A 25,948-nucleotide genomic window follows, 5' to 3' on the forward strand; every position below is an offset into this window, starting at 1 on the left:
TTAAATAAATAGCTTATATACAAATATGTTGTTCTTTAATGGTTTCAAATTATAGATTTCTAGCACATAAATGGCCCTTGATTAAAATTGTTATGATGAACAGCTTTTAATTATTAGGAAAAGGTGAAATCTTAAAGCTATTCTAAAGTATGTGATGTGTGTGTGCTATTTATGAACGAGAATGAGTAACAAAAATAAGAAATAAAAACCGCAGCAAGACCGATCGATGATTAATCGAATAACGAGCGATAACTAATCTCATGTATGTATGTATGTCTGTGTGTGAGTGTATTTAATTACATAAACTTATACTCGAATATTATTCCTACTGGAAGAACTCACTTGATTGGCACTGGAAGCTACAACCTACCATACGATAATACTACAAAGTGTTCCATAATCTTAACAATACTCGGGTAAGCACAATTCTCGTATGCAAATATTTTGAGAAACTTTTTAAAACTATTTATATACAGTCTTCGATCTGGTTCGATCTCAGTTCAATAGTGTGTCAAATCTTCACTCCATTTCCCTGTCCCTTCACAATGGGCACAGTGGGAATGCTGGCTGATCCTCCAGAGCCGCAGCCAGCGCCCGAAACGGAGGCAGAGGCAATCGCTTGACTGCTCAGTTCCATGTACTGAAAGGGTACATGGTAACTTTGGCCTTTGTGCTCGACAATCAAATGGCCTCGTCCACTCGAGGCGCCCACCACAGTCACTGTTTCGCCTTTTTTCAACTGCTGCTGCTGCTGTTGCTCTCCTCCTCCTCCTCCACCTCCTGCTCCTGCTCCTCCTCCGGCGCCTGCTGCAGGCGGCAATGCTGGAGCCGGATTAGCAAGCGCATCCTCTGGAAAATTCATTTTCATGATGCGACTTTGCGGATAGCCCAGCTTCTTCGAGTTCGCCGTGATGGTGTAAGCTCTCGATGGGGGCACGGGAGGTGGCCGCTCCTAGGGTCAGCCACAAACACGAACACGAACACAAGCGCAAGCACAAAGACAGCCACAGAAATAAGTGCAGCAACAATCACAGCATCATAATCCAAGCGGGAATAGTTCATATGAAAAAGAGAAAAAGTAAAGATGGAAAAGTAAAAATCAACTCAGGCAAATAAACTGGGATTGTACAGTGGGCAATAAGTAAACTATAAATTCTTATGATTAAATTCGAATTGTTTCGAAACCAAAGAAATTTAATTATTTTTTTTAAGAAAAAGTTTAAACTATTTGGTTGTTTCAACAGCATTTGTTGTTTGTAAAAGTATAAAATACATAATTTTTATAAATTTAAAGTCAGTAAAAAAAGAAATTTAGATAAAAAATTTTAAAAGACTAATTTTAAAACTCATTACAAATTGCTGTCGGTTATTGTTTGTGAAAATATTTTTCTGCGACATCACATTATAAACACACATTTTAAATCAGTTCAAAATTAATTTAACAAAAAAATTATTTAAAAAAAGGAATTTCAAAACTCATTGCACTACTTTGTACTTTGTAGCTTTCAATCACTCATACAACCGAGAGTGATTTACTACACACTTTTGACCACTGTGCCTCTGCCGGAAGCAGGGAACAGCAAACAGGAAGCGAGCGATTGTGATGTGACACAATAACAAAATGAGCCACTTACCAAATCTAATCCGAAGAGACTACAAGTTTGTTGTATAATCTTCTGGTCGCATTTCTCGTGAGGATCCGGCGGAGGAGTCCCGGCGATGGGTTGAGGTCTCGGCCTGGTCACAGTGCCAATGCCTAGACTTGGATTCGTGGACTTTGCGGATAGGCGGGGAACTGCAAAGCATGAAAAATAAACAATTAAAATGATGTGCTGTCAGTGGTATTCATTTCCTTACCCGTATTAGGGGCAGCTGCAGCCACCGCAGCGAGAGCAGCCATGGCAGCTGAGGTCGCCTTGCCATTGGGATTGTTGTGAGCGCTGGCGAGTTTGGCACAAGAGCTGGCAATTGCGGGCAGCGCTGCCATCAAGCCACCGGCAGCTGTAGCAGCAGTGTCGTTGGCAGCGGGTCGCTTGATGCTGCTTGTGGTGCCCATCTTCTTGCGCCACCACCAGCCACGCCAAGTGGCCTGCATCCGGGTGGCGCTCCTGTGTCGTATTTCGGTGCGCAAATGCTCCAGATGCTGGCGAATGCCCTCGCTGATGAACACATGTCGCTTGCCTGGTGCCCAGGCCAGCGTCACGGAGCCATCGAGCACCGGTGGCTGCTCCATGTCCATGGCATACTGCAGGATAAGCTGGCAATCCTCCAGCGCCTTGTCCTCGCTGCGACGCAGCAAACGGAATGGAGCCAACATGCGATAGCGTGCATTGAACTGTTTGAAACGCATGCGATGCGGGAACCCAGAAGCCATCAGATTCACCGTCTCCAGCACCTGCAGCGAGCGTATCTGACGCACCACCGTCATCCTCTCGAATCTTCCCGCCTGCTCCGCGGCATTGCTGCGAATGCAGCGCACAAAATGCGGACGCGCATGGACGAGAGTGCGCAGCAGATTATCGAGACGCGTGTGAAAGTCCTGGGTGAGTGTGGACACCGGTTCGTCGCCGTTGAGCAGATCCGAGTGCGAGGTGGGCGAGATGCGGAAGCTGAGGCCACGCGGCGCCTGTTGCTGCGCGTAGAGCGCTTTCAGCTCGGAGCCAAAGAGATGCGTGGCAAAGCCAAAGTTGCAGCTGTGCTTGTAGAACACAGCAACCAAATCATCAGGAACCACATCACGATTCGTGTCCAAAAAGTCCGTGGTATCGTACTCCACACGACCCGCAAAATGGCGTATGGCAAAGAGACGCGGATCATCCGGCTCGGAGGCATGCCGCGTCTCCAGGCGAGTGGAGCAGCGATGTTGCACTTTCAGCTTTGTGACATAGCTCTCGGCGGTGCCACGCACCGAACACTCCATGTCCAACAGGCTAAGCAGCCCTGTGCGCAGCGATGATATCAAATCAATGCATGGCACATTGTCCACATAGTCCACTTCGGTGTCACACACGATGCCCTCATCACGACACGATTCCACCGACGACTTGAAGATGTGTGTGTTGTAAAAGTGTTGCATGGTCTCGGCACACAGATTGATGCACAAATGCTCCAGCTGGGCGTGGGGCGATGGCTCCTCAAAGCCAAACATATCCAATATGCCAATGAAGCCATCCGTTGCATGTCGCACAGCATTATTAAGAGCTGCCATCGACTTGGACCCAGCATTGCCACCGCCAATGGTCGAGGCATGTTGCGAGGCTGCATCCGCCTGATTGTGCACGGATTCATTCGAGTCCGAGCTCAATGTGCCCAATGTGGAGCCGAGTCGCTTGAGGCTATTCGCACGCCGCACAATCGTTGCAACCAGGCGACAGTACAAGGCTTTTGCCAGGCAATCTCTCGTCATATTGGCATCGCCATCGCCGCACACCGACTTCACCAACTGGCCTCGCACATTGTGCGTTCGTGTCGTCAGGCCACGGAAGAGTGCTGCGGGCGGCACTCCCAAAAGACTGGCCACCGAATTGAGCTCTGTTTCGCCTTTGACGTCCACCTCGAGACCCTGAGATTGTGTGTGAGAAAAGAAGCAGGAAAATGAAGTATAAGTAATGCAGTTGCAGCTGGATTTAAATGCAACAATTGAGTAAACAGAAAGCACTCATGTTAAGCAAATTATTCGTCGCTGCTGGCAATTAATTTCGATTTTTATTTATTTAAAAGACAATGGCAAACAAATAAGATATTATTGCAATCGGATGAATATATTAATTGCCAATTTCCACGAAAGAAATCATTTGCATATTTATAGTAAAAGCAAGATATGCAAATTAACAAAAGCAATAAGGTAATTTATTCCCTTGTTGAAATTAAATTGATTTAAAATAAATAATTATTCAAATTCTATCTTTGTTAGTTACTGCTGAAGTTGCCTTTAAAAATTTATGTACTTCTATTTAAAATAAACAAAAATGATTTCTCGCTCAGTATGTATAAGATATCGAACACGACATTTCAGACGTAAATTACCCATAATCACATCAGCGCAAGAAATTTAAAAAGTTTTTCTTTGGACGCAGGCGAGAGCGCGAGTTGAACTCGGCACCTAGCGCACACAAGAACGATGCTCTAGCCAAAGCACCACAGCAGCATCGCTGAAAAGGCAGCAAAAAAGTAAACATGTATATGCGAGCAGCAGCTGAACACTAGATGGCGCCATTATGCAGCTTTTGTCACTGTGACTCCTCGACAATAGATGGCGCTTTACACAAACGCAACTACATAAACACTAATCAGAATGGAATATCGCAATACGATTTTCTTCAAAGAATAATGATATTTGCTAACTTTAAATGTTTACTTAAAAAAATAATTGTATTGAAAATAAAATTACTTACCCCGCTATCAATGAACTGCACATTGCCAAGCAAAAGCACCGCTGCCAACACACGCACCACATCCAAGAAGGGAATTCCCAGGATGCCCAGGCAAGTCTTCCACGCCTGGAAACGCACTGCATCCTCCTGCTCGTTCTGGGCGATATCACCACGCAGATAACGCAGATTGGCCGGCGAATAGCCCTCCAAGTGCAGCTTCTGGCGTTCATCTCGATTAAGACCCGCTAGCAGTTGATAGAAAATGTGATAGTTCTTCTCCTTGGGCAATGGACGAATCACACGCGTCTGATCCAGAAAGTAACAATGTATCTTAGTGCGATACAGTGCACCATCCGTCACCTGCACCTCGATGAACTGGCCAATGCGACTGGATTCCGAGTTCGTTGTAGTCTTCGCGGATCCCAACGAACGCAAGACGGTAAACGCAGCAGCCAAATGCTTGAAGGCATCTGTCTCGGGGCCACCGCCGGCAATGGCAAACAATTGACGCAACATTAACATGGCATTCGCTGTCTTTCCAGCTCCACTTGTGCCAGACAATATGATGGCTTGCGGATAGCCAGTTTCGCTCTGCTGACGCACTGCCTCCTGCACAATCTTCTGGAAGTTGCGGGGCAAGCGGAAGGTCGCGTGTCGATGTCAATGTCAGCGGATTGCCAACGTCCAGATACGGATTAATCGACAGCAGTATGGGTCCCACATTTGTCTGTTGAGTTGCGAAAGAAAACAGATGATGAATTTTGTAGGTTATTAATCTTTCAGTGAGTCACACAACTTTAAAGTCATTAAGGGGAGGACAAGGAGAAGAAAGTGTAGATTTCTAGGAAAGCCAGGCTAAGGAAACAGCAGAACTGTTCTTTAACTTGTTCTTCCTTGTCAACCTCAGCAAGAGAATATAAAATTTTATAAATTAATTACTACACTTTAGTCATATGATTCAGGTATTAAAGGAGTTGGGTTTCTTGTTATATTGTTTTTAGGGAATGATCAACAAAATTCCCGAACATTGAAGATACACTAAATGAGATTGAAAGTTAAATTGTGTATACCGAAAAGAAAACATTACTACTTATTGATAAAAAATGGAATCGTGGTCAGTGACAAGATCTCGTTTGAAATTGTAGCAATAATTTTCTCATTTAGAAGTTCAGCGGAAAAAGGAAATCGCTGCTCATTATGGGGATGTGAGTCAACAACGGAATCGGCAAATCAGCAAATACGCGACATTCAAAGTGCTGACTTCTGCTGCTGCTTCCAACAGCAAAGTGTGCAATCTACCGTCTAGAGTCTCTCCAGTCTCAAGTCGCGATGTCTGCAGCCTCCATGGCCTCGGGCTAGTTAGACAGTTGACCATGGAGATAGTTAGACAGTAGTGTGAGTATTCAGACGCTATATAATTGTCGAAATTAACAGTTAATCTGAGGCGAGTGCAAGCGGAAATTTAATTTAATGACAAACTATTACGATAATTGTTAGACGCTGGAGTTGAAGCTGAAGCTGAAGCTGAAGCTGAAGCTGAAGCAGACGGAGATTGTCTCTGCTCGCGCGTAATTGGAGTGGGATAAAAGTGAGTCTAACTGTGAACTGGTTATGCTAAATGCTGCCACAGACAATGACTGACATTATCCAGTGCCGGCAAAAACATGGGCATTAGCTGGCGTCGGATCGACACTTACGAAATAGCGCTGCTCATTGAAGCGAGCCTGAAGCGTGTGCATAACGGCATGCTCATTAAGCGGTCCCGCCAGATGGATCAGATCCCGCATGTCCTTGGGCAAGCGATGGCTCGACTGCAACTTGATGTTGCCGCCGCCGCCATTGCTGGAGGCAAATCCAAATGGCAGCGTCTTAACACTCTGGCAAGGATTCGCATGTTTCGTTGATGTGGCAAACTGTTGATTGAGCGACTGCTGCTGCTGTTGTTGGTGTTGCTGCAACTGATGTTGCTGCTGCTGCTGCTGCTGATGGTGTGGCTGATGATGCTGATGGTGATGGTGATGGGAGGCGGCTATCGATGCCGCCAGCGCTGTGGCCGCCGACGAGCGCATCGGCAGCGTGTTGCAGTTGGAGCTGGAGTTGCCTCCGTTGCCATGAGGCAACGCTGCAGGTGCCGCTGCTGCCAAGTTGCCCGTGTGACTCTTGTGATGCGCCAGCGTCGACTTCTCGCCCAGCTGATGGGGCAACGGATGCGGAATGGATGTGTTCCGTGCCGAGATCACTCCCCCAGAGCCCGCGTTGCTCGGCAGCGTCTGGCTGAAGTTGTAGGCATGCTGGAAAAGTGGCAACAATTACACTCAATTGTTTGCATTCTCCTCTATATCTTACTCACCTTGGGCAGCGTGTGTTGACCACCAGCTCCGTTCACATGCTGCTGCAGCGCATTTGTCGAGAGACTTGCGCCCAAATTGAGATTCGGACTGGAGGCATTCAACTCAAAGTTGGCCGCCTTCGCACCGCCCGTTGAAAGACCAACGCCAAGGCTGTGATGTTGTTGTGCATCAACAGCAACGCCTCCGCCACCACCACCGCCGTTGCGACTCTGAACCTGACCCTGACCCTCGACATGCAGGCGATTTCGCATGACCAGCAGCTCGGTGCTGAGACTCTTCAGCCGCTGCTGCAGATGCACTGCCTCATTGGACGATGAGGCATCTGAAAGAGGGAAAGAAGAGACCGATAAGTATGAAGAAAATACAGCAAATGTGTTTAAAAACTTAAACTTAAAGTAGGCAAACTATTATTATTCGTCGCAATAAGGAATTGTATTCGTTATTACAATACAATAATAAAAACATTAATAACTGAGTGTTGAAAAAGATTTTTTTAAAATTACAATATTATTTTCACTAAAAGGAACTTTTTCCTACAAGAGCTAAAAATCTTTGGCAAGTTTAATTCTCTAACATTGAATCATAATTATTGAGCAGAAACTAGACAGGATTTCACATTTAATTGATGTATAATTAACCATTTTAAATATATCTAAAAACTATATTGAAACTAACTATATTAAAACTGTATATAGTTTTTTTTACAGAGTAGCAACTAGTCAAGCTTCAGCAAAAGTATTGCAAATTCATTTGTCTGCTTTAAATGGTTAATGAACAAATTTGAATAGAATTAAAAGCTACATTTACATCTGAACAAAGTATCATAAGCAAAACACAATAAAAGCAATAATATGTAAAAATGAGGGAAATGTAGAAAATTATATAAAAATAGAATAATATTGCCTCTTTCTGGAGGAGACACGCACAATTTGTTTAATTATAATTAACAACTTTATCACACAACAGAAAATTCATTCACATCAATTAGTTTTTGTCAAGCTTGACAAAATTTTCGATGCTTGACTTGCGACGCCAATTTACAAACACAAAATACAACAAAATAATGAAAAGACAACTTGCCGATGCCGAAATTTACATAAATATATTTTAATGAACTAATTTTGCAAGCCAAATCGAAAGACGCTAAGATGAAAAAGAATCAAGAAGAAAAAAGAAACAGAATTTGCGGCAGGTGCCAAGAAAAAACGAAGAGAAAACAACAATAAAAATAAAGAAGTCAAAGGGGAAGTCACGAAAATATCAATGAATTGGGGTTGATAAACGCCATAAATAATGATACATAATGACTCCCAATGGAATCAAGGCGAGAAAGCGGAGAATGGAGACAGCATAAAGATACAGGGTATCTACTAAGCCAATCAGTCTCCCAAGTCTTGCAGCTTAACGAGATTGAAGGCAACATTTCCAATGGATTTTTTATGTGCAATCCATTAAACAATAAAGAGAAAATCAAGTGAGTAAAAGTACTAAGCTAATTAAGCATTTGAAAACTTGTTCGAAATTGTTATTTCGAATCGAAATAGAGGCAGCAGAGCAGACAGTAGACAACGATGCCAACAGTTTCAGAGTCTCGGGGCGAATATTCGACCAACAAAATCCGATATCATTGATGATGGCGGAAAACCAGTTTTGTTTTTAAGCTGCACACAAGAAATGTAAAGGTAAAGCAGCAACAGCAACAGCAACAACACAAACAACAAGCGAACAACATCAAACAAAACTTTGTTTTGATTATTGTACTCTAACTTTGGGAAAGGTAACAGTTAAGAGTCTTTAAGAATCGAGTAAATTTCGAAGGGAGTCACCTCTGTTTTGCAGCACATTAGATTATCGATAATATTCCGAAACATATTTATAGCAGTGAAGCTAATCTTGAGAAGAATTCTAATGAAGAAACCTAAAGATAATATCATTGCTTCTTTCTCTGCTGTTCTATTCTCAGCTCTGTTGTCTTTGCTTTCTTTCTTCTTTTGTTACATAAATACATCAATTAATTTGACCAAATGCAAGTCATGAGTTGTAATAAAACTTCTTGCTTAGAGTATAAATTTCTCGGCTCTTTAAGAGATTCAAAGCTTTCTTTTCACCCTACTCTGCTGCTGACGCTGTTGTTGTTGTTATTTTGGTATTTCATTTTTTTGTGTTTCTTATTTTTGCATGTAGAAAAAAGCTAAAAATCCGATTTGGTCCAGGCACCAGGCAAGAAAATTTCTTGGAAGCTGAAATCAGCGTGCAGCTTTGCCACTAAAGAGCTTGCCAACAACAACACAACGATGACGACGACGTCGGGCACATTTAAAGATCTCAACGGCTGTGTTGGCGGCGTTGCCTGGCACCAAAAAACTGGTCACCAATAGGCTGGCGGAGAGATGACGAAGCGGGTGGCGGTGGCGCTCTTGCTGTTGCTGAAGCTGTGACTGTAGCTCTGCGGCTGCGACTGCGGCTGCTGCTGCTGCTGTAGCCAATGCTGGTGGTGGGCAAATGTTGCAAGCCAGAGCAGCAGACAATCTATAACTATACTCGTATACACAAGGGTTCCATATAAGTACATGCACAACAGACGTACAAAGGTAGCTACACTGACTTCTTGTTATTGTTCGAAGAGAAAAATCATTCAATAGCTGAGTAATCATAAAGCTTAACTCTATACAAAGTATATATAATAATAATCGAATACTCATAAATATAAGCCTCGAATAGTTTGTTATTAAATAATTTGTGTCATTTCTTACTTAAACTAATATTCCAATTGTATTTAAATAGGCTATATCACCATTTCCGGTAGATAAGAATAATTGCTTATTAGCTACTTTAAGCGATTAAAAAAGGTCTCCATACTTTTATATTAAATACAATTTATTCAACTAATTAGAACAGTAATATCTGAAATACAATTATATTGCGTATATTATGTTATATCTGTAAGTTAATTAACGTTATTATGTTGTTAAAGTTAATTTCTTATAGAATTCATATGATTATTTTTGTTGATTTATTATAAAGGTTGTTATTTATAGCACAAATCAAATGTAGAAACTTTTTGCATTAGTCAGAGTAGAAAATGGAAGTTCGAATATAGTACATTCAGCATTGTAAATGTTTAGCTTTTATGAAGTATTTTTTTTTTTTAATATTTATTATTTAAGAGTCGTATTGTTTTTTATATATTTAAATTTCCCTTTGCTGCTCTGAATAATTCAAAAAGTTTCTACATTTAATTTGAGCTATAAATAGTAACTTTTATAATAGATCGACCAAAATACACATCTAAATCGACTTCTACTAAGAATTGTCATCAAGATCAGAGATCATAAATTTCGATGCAGTTCAAAAGGGTTCAAAACGCGTGTGAATAGTAAAATAACATGAAAATAAAGTTTCCAAATAAAAGCGAACAAGAAGCTTTGTTTCTACTGCGAACAATAGCAGCGCATAACAAAAGACTTAGGCAACAAACTCGAAGCGAGCACTATGAACGCTTTTCGAGTTTAGAAAGAGCATGATGAGTGAGAGCGAATTTCGTTAGATATTTCTGTTAGAATCCTTTTCTTAGGTCGATTGACTGTGTCACTTACCCTGCAGCTTCTTCTCGGTCTCCCAAAATTTTTGCAATTCCGTAAAATATTTATCCAGTATGAATACTTTTGACAGGCCCAAAGTGGCCATAGTTGATGCACATTTGTGTGGCCCAAAACAAGGAACCAGCAGAGACCACAGAGAGCCAAACAACACACCAAAAAAAACAAAACCAGCTAACAAAGCTAATTCCGACTGCAAACAAGTTTGGATTTCAAATGTGAGTAGCGTTTTAAGGATGCGAGGACGACGACGCGAGGCGACGACGACGACGATTTTCTTATTTGAATAATTTCGTACACTCCGAATAAGCGAGCGACTGAGATGGCAATATCCCTAGAGAAAGAGAGAGGGAGACGGGACACACAAACGCAGCACTAAAACACGCCCGAACGAACAGGTTTTCCGCACAGGCGCATGCCGGGCGACTCCAACAGCGACTCAGATTCAGATTGAGACTCAGACTGGGACTTGGTCTGTAGAATTGACCAGACCAGGCCAGGCCACAGGCTTGTACTTTTGGCTGCTTGCCTGTTTTTCGTTTATCTGTATGTGTGTGTCTCTATGTGAGCCTGCAACCCGAATGTTTGCTGTCTCTATCTGCAGCTGCGTGTTGTTGTTCTTCGATTTTGTATAGTTTTTTTTTTGGGCCACGCAACAAGTGAACAGCAAGATCGAGAACAAAATAAATAAACAAGCAAAAAGAATGCAGAAGGGCAACAACGCAGCCAAATCTCTGTCTCTGTCTCTGCCTTTGCCTTTCCTTCAGTCGCTGTCCCAATCTGCCTTAGTTCGAGAGAGTTATATGGTTCTTGTTTTTTGCCTCCTCTTCTTTGGCCGCTTATTAATATATGTGTTTTATCTTCGTATTATTATTTCTCTCTTTATTATTATTATTATGATTATTTTTCGTAGCTCTTTCGAAGTTGCGCGCGCGCTTGTTTTCTTCTTCTTGTTGTGTGCAGACTTTTGTTGTTTTTCCTTTTTTTCTTTTACTTTTTTGAAAAACGAGTTAGCAACTTCAGTTGAACACGCGAAGTTGAAAATGTACCCGAACTCGCTGTCTCGCTGTGGATGCTTAGATACCTTCAAGGTACTCACACTGGCACTCACACACTAATACACAGACACTCACTGCTAGCTACACACACATTGTGTGCTGTGTGTATACCGAATATAAGCAGAGGGGCACACACTTTGGCAAACAAGTCTCTTGTTGTGTGGCTTTTGTTTTAGCGACTTTTCCGTTATGTTTTCAAACACATCACAATACACATAGCATATTCGACAAATTTTGTTTATTACACGAGACGATACAGGGTGTCGTCGTCTGTCGACAGGTAGACACGATAGTCAGGCAGTTAAACCGTCGACAGCGTTGCGATCGCTTAAACACACTTGCACGCTGGCAGAGTAAGCCGCAGACTGATCGCTTCCAGCAGACGAGAAGCCGAGTCAAACGATCGTCTTGCTGTCTCTCTAATAAGCGCACTCCTCTCTCTCTCTCTCTTGCTGTTCTCTCTCTCGTTTTTGTCTGTCTGCGTCTATAACAGGTAAAAGGCCTGTTCTCTCCATCTCCTTAACTCCATACAACTCCACATCTCGTTGTTGTTTGGTCTCTGTGCAGTTGCTCAAATATGAGGTCAAGTGTTTGAACTATGCGCCACTTCTCCTCGCATCTCTCCTCTCTCTTCACTTCTTGTCTCGCTCAGCTGTGTCTCGTTTGCTGGTCGCGTGTTAATTAGTGTTGATTGTTTATTGTTAATGCTGCATTTCACAATTCCCACAGCAAAGACGATTGCATTTTGCAATTTACTGCATTCAACAGTCAACACACATCTCACACACTAATAATTATGCAGAAATTCTAAAGCTACACAAAACACAATTCTGCTTGACATTTAATATAATATTGTTTTACTATTCTCATGTATACAAATGATTTAAATTGATGTTAATTTATAACACACAGCTGTCGAGGCGAGACACAAACCAATTCATCAGCAGCAGTAGCAGAGACAACAACCATTATGGCATGGTCACCCTAAGACAACTGCAAACTGGCGAATTCAATTCGCCGCAGCGTAAACTTTGTTTTAGCTGCGAAGTGAAGTTTTTAAATGTAATTTGATATGTGATTTAAGTATGGGAATTTGTATATACTAAATAATTTAAAAAAATTAATAAAGTAAAGTAAGTAAATTTCAATCAAATTAATATTAGATTTCATTACGCCCGAATAAGTATTTCCAAAATGTTTTGTTAATATTGGTACAAAATTGCTATATTGTTACTAAATAAATTAAAAAAAAAAAAAAAATTAGTCGTTTTTCTATACTGTTCTATGTTCTAATATAGTTTAGTAATAGACAACATAAATTGCATTTAAATGCAGTTAAAATGTCTAATACTAAATGACTGAATTGCCTACTAAAAAGTATAAGACTGCCTTTCTAAAACACTTTCTTACTCCACCTTAGTTTATTCTCTCTAGAAGAGGACTCATTAGATGCGCACCTGTTATATTTCCGGTGGTTTTATTGCATGTTTTCTTGCGCTTCGCCACGGGTAGCGTGTAAATGGCGGAGAACTTAGTGAAACGCTCCACGACTGCATTGACTTTGCTGTCCGATTGTGATTGTTGAGAGGAGGACTGATCCTTGGAAGACTTTAGCTCACCCGAAGCAGAGGCGGCTGTGTCCACAACAGGCGAAGCTTTGCTCTGCCGCGGCGAGGGAGTCGCTGAGCTGCAGAGAGAAAAAGAGTTATAAATCAGCTGTTAGAATATTGTTAGCAGTTAAATGCTGCCACTCACCTGACCGCCTTGTGGTATTGGCAGAAGAAGTCGGGACGCATGCGATGTCGGCAGAGAAAATCCTCGCACAGACGCAGCACATCGTTGCAGTTCTCGCTCTCGCTAGAATGGTGTTCGTCATCTCGTCCGCTGGGACTGGATGACGATGATGATGGAGCTGGTGACCCAGGGTGGACATCAACAGGCTGAGCGGGAGCCGGTTGCGGAGTGTAGAGAAAGGTCGGCAATGAGGCGCCCACAAAGTCGGGAATGTTCTCAAAGAAGTCCGCAGTGCGATCGTAGCTGCTGCTGCTGTCGCTTGAGCTGGGCTTCGCATTCGATTTGGTATTGGAAGTGGAGTGATTGGAGTGCGACTTGGTCAGGTGTCGGGCCACGTAGTCAGCGTATGTCTGATCCGGCAGCAACATAGCATCAACATCTTGCGTGACCCATTAACCGAAGATACCTGCAACACAAGCACATAAAATGAGATGAATTTGATGGGTCTGCGCGCACTGAGAGAAAAACTTAAGCGAAAGCAATGCAACAACTTTAAAAATATTGATTTTACATTGCTTTATTTGATCTTCAATTGGAACCAAAAAGAAAATTAGCCGCTAAGATTTTAAAAGAGCGACAGAGTTTTTGTTTTGTGTGTGACTCCATTGACTTTCAATTATTTTTTAAGTTAAGACCGTTAAGCGAAATTATATTCTTCGCTAAGTTAACTTTTGGAGCTAAATATATAAATGTATTTTGACCTATAAATACATATGACTAGAAAATTAAGCTTTCACATTTAATATAACAATTTATGTTGAATTCAATATTTATATGTACATATATGTATATAAGATATTGGATTCAAAATGTAATAAATTCAGGGAATTTGTCTATTAGTTTTTCTCACTGTGTATGGGGTCTGAATCAATCGCGACATCAATTCGCATTTTAATTGCTTTTAAATCAAGTGTGCAACTGTCTCGGTGGCTTCCGCATCTCTCTTTCGCACGCATCTTCCATCTCTGTCGTCCCATCCCTGTCCCTGTCGCTGTTTCTGTCTCTGTCTCTTTCTGCGTCTGCACGCCCATAAACCTGTCAGTTTATTGGCGCAGGCGATTACCACGATTAGCGTGACCATGACGAAGGTGACAGACACGGACGCTAATGCCTTTTACTTGCAACTTGCAACTTGCTGCTTGCTGCTTGCTGCTTTCTGCATGCAACATGCGACTTTGCAGCTGACGTACGATGCTCCTCCCCAAAACGCCAAACGCCAAACAGAAATCAACTGCGCTAAGCTGGCACACAGCTGTTGCAGGGACTTGCCACAGATAGATGAGTTGCCAATCGAAATGAGACACAATATTTATGCCACACTTTGTGGCAATGCCACGCGGTGTGGTCGCCACAGTCCACTGTGGCAAGCAGAGGACATTTGCTGTTCGCAATTAACTCAAATGATTGTCATAAAAATGTTGCAAGCGTGGCCGATGCAAACGCTTCTTGGTGGCCACCACAAGAACCACCGCCGCCGGCTCAAGCATTTCTCAGTGTCAACACAGCGGGCGGCTTTGAGCTTTGAGTACCTTGAGCAGACTGCAGAGCTGATATCTGAGTCACTGCCACATACTTCTTGCTTGATTATGGCGATTACCTAACATGGACTCGCCTCACTCTCTTCCTACAGGATACAAGCAATAGAAATACTTTGTCAGATATTCAACTCATTCTTTACGATATACGATACCCCAATATCGTATTTCTGTGCGACTGCTGTGAATACATTCAAATTATAAATTAAAGAACTGGATTTTGTAAGACATAAAATATTATTATGGTTAAAAACTTGACTATTGAGAATACAGGCAAACAGCTTCAAGATTAGCCACAAAAGAATCTGCATAAATTGATAACTATTCAAAACTTTACTTTGATTACTTATCATATCAGATAAAACTATTGGGTTTTAATTGACGACTAAACAACATTTTCGCTAATCTGTAAACTGGTAACTTAACAATGCAGTTAAGCTCATTTAACTGCTACATCATCCACTTTGTCACGCTGCTGACTATCATTGTCGATTTACGAGAAAGTTCTATTCATTATAATCATCCATAAATCGGCTTAACCCAATCCCAGAGACAGTTGAACAATTTGACTATCTGAGCAACGGCAATCAGTTGAGGAGAGTTGCGGAAGTTTGTGCTATTGAAAGAGGGAATGAAATACTCTTTGCTCAATTTGCCCATAATGAATGCTGAGCGAGAATCTTGACAGAAAATCAGGTAGCAACATCGCATAAACTATTCGTAAAATAAATCTCATAAATATACAGACCAAATCCATTTCCATACTCCATGCTTTGTCGCTTGGCAACCAAGGGGGAAATGTATCTCAATATGTCCGTCAGATAGTTTCGTGGCATGCATTGAGGTATGCTGCTGTGCAACAGCAACAGCCACAGCAGCTAACAGCAAACTGCAACTGCAACTGCAACTGCAACTCCAGCTAGCGAATGCCACTGCTCGCTAAGTTTAAGCTAAAGTTATTTATTCTAACTACGAGATACGATATACAGTTTCCACTCAACTCAACGGACAGACCTAAAACGCAAACGCTGTTGTGGGTCGGGTCGACGTCTTGTCGTCTTCGTCCCGGCGTTCAAGCCAAACTAAAGCTTGAACCACACTGAGACAATGTGGGGCCCAAGCGCACAGTGGGTCAAGGCATAACGGAAAATTAATGCCGATTTTTAACACAAATGTGATTTAGTTGCAAGATTGTCTCAATCTTATTCAACCATATTATTATAAAATAATAAACATGCATACATTTATATTCATCACTTAACTACAACGAAGCTCAGTCCTAGTTTATAATGGAAAAAATTAAAAATTTCCTTAAATTTTAGAAAATTTCGAAACGTTTCGGAAATATGAAATAGTTTTGGATCCACATTTTTATGGGATTCAAAATGAATTTATTTTAAGGAAAGAAATATAATTTTTTTAATTCTTCTTTAAAAATGGACTGGAGATTAAAAAATAATTTATTTTCCTATTCAGCCGTCGTATTATAAAATAATAAAAATTCATACATTTATATTCATGACTTAACTACAAAGAAGCTCTGTCCTAGTTCATAATTGAAAAAGGAAAAAATTAAAAATTTCATTTAATTTTAGAAAATTTCGAAACATTTCTGAAATATGAAATAGTTTTGGATCAACAATTTTATGGGATTCAAAATGAATTTATTTTAAGGAAAGAAACAAATTTTTTTTAATTGTTCTTTAAAAATGGACTAGAGATTAAAAAAGAATTTATTTTCGGGATAGAAATAAATATGTTCTGTTAAAATTTTAATTAATAAAACTGTAAGTTATATTTTTTACAAACATTTAAAAATTCATATTTTTATTTCTATTAAGCATAGAAATGCTTAATCACAAAAGTTCTCTCAATAGAAATTCCTCAGAACTTTTTGGCGCTATCTGGTCACACTGTTGGCATTGGCCCTAGCCATTGCCCTGTGTCACTGGCCACCAACTAATTTGCATTTTGTGCCAACACTCGTCTAGCCAAAGCAGCGTACGAAGAAATTTGCAGAGAAACCACAACAAATCAGCGCAGCGTCTTAGATACGATGAGTATGAATTAATTAGCACAACTGGAAGATTTGGCAGAGAAAGGAGCGAACAAACTGCAAGCACTTAAATTCCATAGTAAGTAAAGAATTGAGCGTACGCGTATTTAGCGTGTGGCTGGTCAAACAAAACAAACTTTGAGGGCAAACGAAAAGTTTCCCAGGAAGAAAATCACTGATCATAGGGTACAGCAAACAGCAAACAGCACACAGCAGACCCTTCACCTTCATCTTCGTCTCCGTCTCCGCCTTTGCCGTTCCCCCTGGCCATGAGCATCATTATCAACAGACCTTGGTCTTGGGCGATGGCGATTCATTGCACTTTTGACTTGCTACATGGAAATTACATGATTTAACTTAATTTAATAAAGAGCCGAAGGGCGCAGCAATTCTCTGGCATCATCTCTTTGTTCTTGTTGCCGTTGTTATTGTTGTTGTTTAGCCAGTTCGTGTCTTGCTTTTGTGATTTACCGCGATTTGCCCATAGTCCATCTCCTCGTGCGCCTGATCCAGCTCCTTCTGCTGCTCATAGTTAATACTCCAACTAAGCTTAGCAGACAAGAGGGCAGGCCTAAGTCGGATCAAGCTGCCCGCTTGTGGTTGGGGCATCGATAGCCTTGCTCTGTTCTGCTCTGCTCTGGCCTGGCCTGGCGTGGCGTCGTCCATCAACGTGGTGGGTTTGGTGGCCGCCAACGCCACACACTTGTCGAAATGCTCCCTGACCCAATTAGAGGCACTTCGCTATGGGTTTCGCTTGGTGCGCTGCCTTTTCTCGCAGTGTAGCGACATTTGCCCAGATCAAGAGATTTTGATTAATAGGTAGTTGTTTCGCCTTAGCCACGGCTATTTTCCTGTCCTCTGCCTTCCTTCTCTTCTCTCTCAGCAGCTGGCCGCCTGGCCTCAGGCTCTGAATAGACATTGAGAAATATTTTCGCGAATCGAGTCGACAGACGACGACGCAGTCGAAACTCAATGAAATTCTGGCCACTTCCCAGTCTTACTCTTCTTTAAGTTGTTGTTATTGCTGTTGCGCCTGTAGAATTACTTTGTTGTTGTTCCTGATATTCAGGGTGTCTGAAAAATGCCGTCTTCAATGACTGATGAATAATTCAATTGAAGCCTATTAATTGTTGATATTGTGGGCGATTCGGTAGCCTAAATTAAATAAAAAAAACTTAGTCACTTTTGACTGCGGAAAGAACTAAGAATAGTAGCTATGGTAAAGAAGCAAAGCAGTATTATCACATCTATTTCGGATTTATTGAACTAATTGTAGAGTAGCATAAGTTCACTAATAGCTGATAATAATTTGTAAGCTTTTCATTCTTTGAAACTATAATTTCATTATAACTTCATAAATATGTATAGAAATATCTTAGTAATAAACTAGCTTTAACTCAGCAATATATAAATTATAAAAAACAATAAACTATCTAGTTTAAAAGACTTCTTCACCTTCATATTATTGTAAAAACTTGGTAACATTAACAAGGCTATTTAACTTTTGAAATAAGGAAAGTCATTTGCATATTTTCAACGCCTTCGTAAAGTTTCCTCTTCCAAGTTGATAAATTCTTTAAGAACCTTAAAGTTGCGGCCTTGTTTAGCAGCTGTGAGAACTTCAGCTGCTGTTTCCTTTAGAGAATGCAACATTGTAACATTATTTATATTCGGCATTCCTGTCGAACATTGCAACGGCACTCAATAGCCAGCAAATTGCAAATATCGTCACGTTTTTGGCTTTAAGGATAATTACGTGTGTGCCCAGGTCGCGAATACCCAAAAAGAGACAGAGAGAAGACGATGGAGAACACTAAAACGACCAACCAAAAAAGATGAAGTTGGGTATATTCGACTGTAAAATGCTAGTTACTTAGTTAGTTAATATTAGTTAGTTAATATTAATATGAAAAATTAATACTAAAAAAAAAAAAAGAAAAGAATTTCTACCAACTACCAACTACATCAAAAAACAAAATTTTTCTGATTTAATATAATTCTATGTGGTATTAAAAAAGATATCAAAAATAATAATAAGAAGCACATAAACTACAATACAATTTTTGTTTGTAATCCTTTTCATTAAGAGCATACACATTTTATTTAATCTTTTCAGTTTCTAGACATTCAAACTCAACTTAAATAAAAAAATGTTAATAAAAAATTTTTAATGCAAGTTTTGTTTGTCACTAAACCAACCTTCCACTCTTTAAGTAATGGGGATAACACCGAAAAAGAGACATATCAAGAACTGCAGCTGAAAATGTTGGAGAATGCCGTCAAGTGGTAGCTTGAATGTGGTTTGCGCTTAAAGATCCCATTAAAATGGAAAGTAGGGAAATGGAAACGGAAACCCAAAACAAAGCAATGCTTATCAATCAACCAAGATCAAGAGCAGGAGCCAGAGTTAAAGTAGTGCTAATTTATGTGGGAGTCTTGGCCATAAGATGGCCAACCAGATGGATGGCCTATCCATCTCTCTCTCTGTGCAGTCTTGGCCAAGAAGGTGTGTGAAAACTTTTAATGTGATTTTAATTGCATTAGCCCAAGAAGGCTGACAGTTGAGTTGCACTTACAATCCAATTCCATCCGATCCGAAGTAATGCAATGCAATGCGATCCATGGCAAAGACCACATCACATCATTTTCCATCTCCCATCACGGACTCTGCCTCCGTCTGCCATTGAATTTCTTGTCGCGTGTGGGTTATGCAATATGGATGGCATCGCATGGTCTCTTGTTCAAGATGACGATGACGATGACGATGATGGAACTGCAACAAGTTGCATGCCAACACGTGCATCGATCGACCCGCTAAAGGAAAGTAAAAAAAAACTTGTCCAGGCCATCTATGTGGCCACTGAATCAGTTAGCAGTAAAAGGCATCAAACAATTAGATGCATGTCAAAACGATTGCAGTTGTCTCCTTTATCTCCCATCTCCCATACTGCATTGCTTTATGAATTGCATGAACCTTAAAGATTACACAATTCAACGTCAACGGCACTCATCATCAGCCGCAATCGTTCGTCGTTCCATCCATCTCTCATCTTTCATAACTAAATATTTGACCTTAACCTTCAGCACAACCAGTCGAACAGTCGCAAAGTCTACCAATTTAACAATCTACCAGTCAAGCAGTCTACCAATCTTTCAACTTGTCCGCATGCCATCGACTTGCATCTGTTGTCAAGAACATTCCACAGTTATGACAACTCTTAACCAACTGTCATTAATCACAAGCATTAATACTAATCAACACTTTATTCGAAGCTTGATGGTAACTCACTTCGTCTACATTCAGACCTATAAACACGAGGCTTTCTTTAATACGATTCTAGCATTAGCTTGACAACGCTTATTGAGACATAAAAAAGACACCCATATAATTCTATCGGAATTTCTAGCCTTAAGTAACAAACAAGGAATAGAAAAATATTATAGATACAATTCTGCATTTATTATTTTTCTCTAGCCTATTAAGGAATACATTATTCTTATTAAGAAAAGCAAAATACTACATTTCTATATTCCTTAATATAAATATAATACTTATCTTTAAAAGTTATGAGAGATTAGACACAGTTCCTCTTTATGCTAAAGAATTTAATTCTGAATTAGAAATAATACACAATAAATTATAGACATTACTTTTTGCCACCTAATATATTTATATCAATAAATTAAAGTTCAAATTGCGAACTAATATAGAGAATCTGAATCTGTTCGGCATTTATTTGAAAGTCTTTTAAGTTAATATCTCATAAGTTCAACTATGGTAAAATACTCTGGCACAAAGTTATTTAGTTCGCTCGCTGATTACGGTTAATGCATGCAAATATGGCCAATATATTAATTTTAGGAATCACAGCTGTAACTGTGACCAAGTTACAAACAAGAAGACCCCAAGAATACACCTCACATACTCAAGGAATAGTCGAGTGGGCACAATGCAAATGTCGTGACAAAGCGATTCGCAGTCACAGTTTGCCATAAAGGGACACAAGAGTAGAAAAGGGGAGAGAAACTTAGAGCACAGGTTGCACAGGTTTTAGTGAGGACTGCCATCTATGCTATAGTAAGTGACCTCTAAAGGCAGCGGTCTTGAATGCGGACTGCGATTGCGATTCCGAGTTGGGACAACGTCTAGTGAAATGTGTTTGTAATTTGTGCAGATGCGATAACGATAATCCAATCGCATATTCCATATGCGCATGTGAGAGTCGCACACCCACATTAGTTGAGCTTCAACTTAAAGTTGAAGATGAAGGTGGAGGTGGAGGTGGAGGTGGAGATAGAGGCGGAGGTGGTGGCATCAATAGACGTGCAATGCCCTCCAGCTGAACATCACCTGCGCATCTTCCGAGACGAAGACAGAGACTGCTATTGCGACTGCGACTGCGACTGAGATTGGGAACTGGGAATGAGGATCTTTTTGATTTGCTGCCTCCCTTTTGCCCGCTGCACACTCTACAAAAGCCCATTTCCATTCACATTCACATTCGCGATCAACATCCGAGTTGCAGTTGGCAGCAGCCAGAGTCGAAGCTGAAGCTAAAACTGAAATTGCATGTAGGAATTTATTTCAAAGCCTTGGGATGCACTCGCCTGAGAGTCAGTCCACTAATTTGTAGCTCGTCCTCACTGTCAGTTTGGCGGCAGTTGCGCAAAATACAACAAAACAACAACAGCAACAACAAAAGGAATTTTTCAATGTCGAAATCGAGATTCGACACACGACACACGACGTACACAAGACACACGACTGTCCTGTCCCCTAAAACCCCAAAGCGGGCAACGCAATTTCAACAATTATGGAAATCATTACACTATCCAATACCACCAGGCAAACAAATTATCCCAACAGCAATTGAATACGCCACTTAAAACAATGTGCGGACATTGGCGAAGAATAGGGCTCATGGAATTTATATATAAAATAAACAAATACAAAAAATTAATCCTTTATTCTATACAAAAGAGAACAAATTGTGGGGAAAATAAATAAAGTCAAGAAATTGATGAAGAACTTAAAAGAATAAATATAGATTTGTATGGGAAAATAATGTTATTGAAATATTTGATGTATCAAATAAGCTCGGTGGGAACTTAACGAACTCCATTTCAAACATTGCCATAATGTTTTCAAGAGAAGAACAAATGATAGAAAGATTGAAGATAGAAAATTAAAAACCATTTGGAACTCTTTAAGTGAATGGAAATATCGAAAAATGAAATTTTTTTGATGAAAGAATCTAAAAAGGAAGTATGGCAAAACAAAGTAAATTAAATGGAATTAGAGTATGGATTTTTATAGGAAAATAATGTTATAGAAACATTTGAAATATTAACAAGTTCGGGGGAACTTAAAGAACTCCATTTCAGTTATTGTAATATTGAGATTAAAGATTGAAATTATCATTGAACATTAATTAAAATTGGAATCACTTGTAATTGAATAACAAAAATTTACAAATAACTGTGAATAAATTGCATATTAAAGCAACACTTCAGGTGGCGTCGCTCGCTTAATGTCAGACATTAAGTATACGCAATGTGTAACAGAGACTGAGCCATAAAATTAAAATAGCATTAGCATTATGAGAATCTCGTTGAAAGGCATTTATGGTAATGAAAATTGAATAGAAGAGTTTGTAGGATAAGAAGAGGGAACTCTCAACAGACTTAAAATGAACAACTCAATTCACTGCGAAAGTTAAGTACAAAATCTGGAATCTGCTTCATAGATGTGATGCGAAACGCCCAATTAATTATGGCTTTGTATAAAGTAGTAAAGCCCTTTGGCGGTTATCTTATCGTTAACAGTAAGAATCATAATTCTAGACTAAACGCAGTTGTCTGTTGAGGTAACTGCAACCTGGGATCGACTCCCACAATTGGCACCCAGTTCCCATATAAATCATTAACGGATAGCGATGCGGAAAGAGTGTGCAAGCGAGATGGCGAGAGCGGGACAGTTACGAGACAGCAACAACTAATTAACACTTCCAGCTACTTGCACGCCTACCAAACACACCACACCACACCACACAACACAGCAAACTAAGCAGCTAACCAGCAGCAGGCTCGAGCCGTCGAACCGTTTGCCAACTGAATTAATGAACGGATTGAGAGTTCGCGTGACGACATGAAGCGAGTCGCCACAGCGTGGCAAAGAGTCAGAGCCAGAGTCAGAGCCAAGAGTCCATCCAGTCCAGTGTCAGTGTCTTTTGGGGCAGCAGGAACAAATGTCGTGCCAGGCCAGGCAAAATACCTCAAGAAATCACATGGAACAGGTTTACACACACACTCTCAATTCGCGAAAAGTCGCAGCGAAAGAAACAAACAAAAAAAAAACATTGGCATAAATGTTTATGATACAGTAAACGGATGGCGACGACATCAACTAACTGCGGATGATGATGAAAAACCTCCACACAACTCAACTCGATACGAACTCTGCCAAGTGGAACGCACTCATGTATACAATATTACAACATACACATAAATCTATAACTATATCTATATCTTTTGTCTGCAAATGGCCCAAAGAAATGGCAACCAGCAGCAGCAAAGAAAGTGAATTGAAAATTCCAAGTGAAACGGATGTCTTGCACTTCCCATGCGAATCTCTCAAGACAATGCGAGTACAGTCAGTCTTTCATTTCTTTCTTTGTTTTGTTTTGGGAGAAACTGAGAAGCTCTCGATACAGCCGAAAGCATATGGAAAAACAAAACCAAACAAAACGAAACGAAACGATTCGACAAACGACGACAAGCAGCAGGAATTGTTTGACATCTGTAAAGTGTCGTCTCTGTCAACTCGTGACATTGACGTATTCGATCCACAAATCGCAATTACAATAAACAATGTTGGCAATGCCAGTTACTGACGTTATCATCCAACACATCACATCAGCAATTCTTCTAGAGCTCTCACTATCTTTACTACTCCTCGCTTCAAACGAAGAAGTAAATATCCTAGAAATTTGGCGTAGAGAGAAACTCTTGTTATATTAAAAAATAACATACTAGAAATAAAATCTCTTTAGATAAACTCTTTGGTTTAGTATAACAACATTATCTCTTAAAATTAAAATCTCTCTGTGAAGTTTTCATCTTCTTCTAAATATTCCTTTCAAAGTTCATTCTTAAAAAGAAGCAGAAAATATTGTACTAAATAAATGTCTTTAAGAAAAAAGTTTTTATATTAATACAGTATTATTTTATACGAACAAAAAGAGTTTATTAATTGACCTCATTTAAAATGTTATAATAATTCTTAGAAGCAAACACAATAGAAATAAAATAACTAAACATATCGAAAACCTTTCAATTTTTTAAAATATTCTACTAAAATTCAAGGCTATGATAGGATAAGAAATAGGATTCTTTAAAAATTAAGTGTCTTTAGGGAATTGCTTTTTTATATTTATAGAATATTATTTTGTCATTACTTTTTCTAATTGACCTTCTTGAATTTCTCTATCAAATATAATAACAATATAATAACTTTATAAAAAAGTTTATATATTTCAAATTATATTATAATTTCTTAACCAAAATGTTATTGAAAACTTTCCACAAATGCGTTAAAATTAAAAGAAAAGACAGCTAATATTTTCATATGCCAATTTCTCTAACAGTCATAAAGTAAATGACAAACATTGATTTACACAATTCTCTTGAAAAGCAACCAATTGGCAGCACATCATCAACAAGTTGTTAGCGCTACTTGAAGCTGCAGTAAAACGGCAAGAAATCAAACTAAAACCGCAAAGTGAATGTTATTGTTGTGGTAAACATGAGAGAGATATTCGAGTTGATTAACGGGTAACTTGATCCCCAGAGACTTTTCGCATCTGTGACTGACATAAAAGTACTTTCTTCAAACTTGTGTCAATATTTGTCAGGCGATGACAGTAAAATTCAATTTACTAACAATTACATCTTAATGGGACAGAGATTATTTTAATAGCTTGTTGACTCGTTTGGCAGCTATTAGAAATAGGCGAGTTAAACTTGAAAGTCGATACAAAAAATTCATAGAGATTGAAATATAGAACGCTTGAGAATATTAAATAAGTAACGGAATATCCTGTTGTTGTGTCTGGGGCTTTAAATTATATACTATAAGTTTAGGTTGAGTAATTTGAGCAAGTGTTAAACGGAATAATAAAAATATAATTATTATATTTAGCGCTGAGTAAAGTTTATTATAGAGAGAACATGTGAAAGATCTTCAAAGAAAATTTCTTCAACATTTTGTAATTTTATGTAGTTAGTTAGCTAACTTTTCTGTGAATACAAAATAAATGAAGCGATGTCTATATTCTAAATGTACTTCAACAAATAATAAATATTTTTATCAGTACTTGCATATTTCTTCATAATTTCACAATAAATATGACGATAGAAAATTAAGTATGATTTTAGGACCGTAAAAAAGATGCAAATGTGAAATAGAAACGCACTTCAAAATCTTTTTTTAAAAAGAGGATATCGTGCAGTGATTAGGGCGCCAAAAGCACAGCAGGTGGCATTGATCCGAAGTGCCGAGTGCTCTGGACAAGGCGTTAAATACATAAGTCACCCAAGCATCAAGGGACAGAAGTATAATGTCGTACCTAGAATCGAGACAATCTTCGCCAAGTGGAGACCAAAGCTGGAGCTTGGCAATCTCAGCGTCGTTTCCAAGTTGGGATTGCGTGTATGTTGCGTGTTGCGTTGACTCGCGGCGTTGAAGGTTTTCTTGCAATAAATCCAAAATGCAACATATCGTGGCAACTTTATGCACCGTAGTATTCACATGCGACACTTGCCACGAAGTTTGTTGACGGCATGTTGCACAAATTGATATGGCAATTGAATTTTCGATTAATAAACACTCACACACACACTTTTTTCTACGTATAAAAGTAAACAAAAAATGCGCTAAGCTCGTGCAACCATTTGTGGCAAGCACGTCGCGTAGTCGTTTTGCGCGATTCACGTCTTCACTCGTCGCGCTTTGCTCGCAAACTGATCAGCGGAGGATGAACAAACAAATGCAGGGAGCCAACCGGTGTTGCCACGAAAGTTGCACACACACACCACACACGTAATGCTGTGTTGTTGCTGTGGCAGCTGAGCTGGAACAGCTGCTTTTGCTGTTGCATCGATAATAATGCAATAGAACGCAA

At 39.8% G+C, this 25,948-nt stretch overlaps 1 protein-coding gene across 1 annotated transcript; it reads right to left on the reverse strand.

Annotated features, from left to right (window-relative positions):
- Positions 1 to 9: 9 nt before the first annotated feature.
- Positions 10 to 25,772, reverse strand: LOC132788598 (myosin-G heavy chain). The gene is given in 10 exon segments (XM_060796088.1): positions 10 to 952; positions 1,635 to 1,795; positions 1,858 to 3,562; positions 4,395 to 4,997; positions 4,999 to 5,100; positions 6,071 to 6,664; positions 6,724 to 7,046; positions 12,839 to 13,068; positions 13,137 to 13,581; positions 25,394 to 25,772. Coding segments are annotated over 9 exon segments (4,566 nt in total). The 5' UTR covers positions 13,544 to 13,581; positions 25,394 to 25,772; the 3' UTR covers positions 10 to 511.
- Positions 25,773 to 25,948: the final 176 nt, after the last annotated feature.

This window comes from Drosophila nasuta, chromosome 2L (assembly GCF_023558535.2).
Source record: "Drosophila nasuta strain 15112-1781.00 chromosome 2L, ASM2355853v1, whole genome shotgun sequence".
NCBI lineage: Eukaryota > Metazoa > Arthropoda > Insecta > Diptera > Drosophilidae > Drosophila > Drosophila nasuta.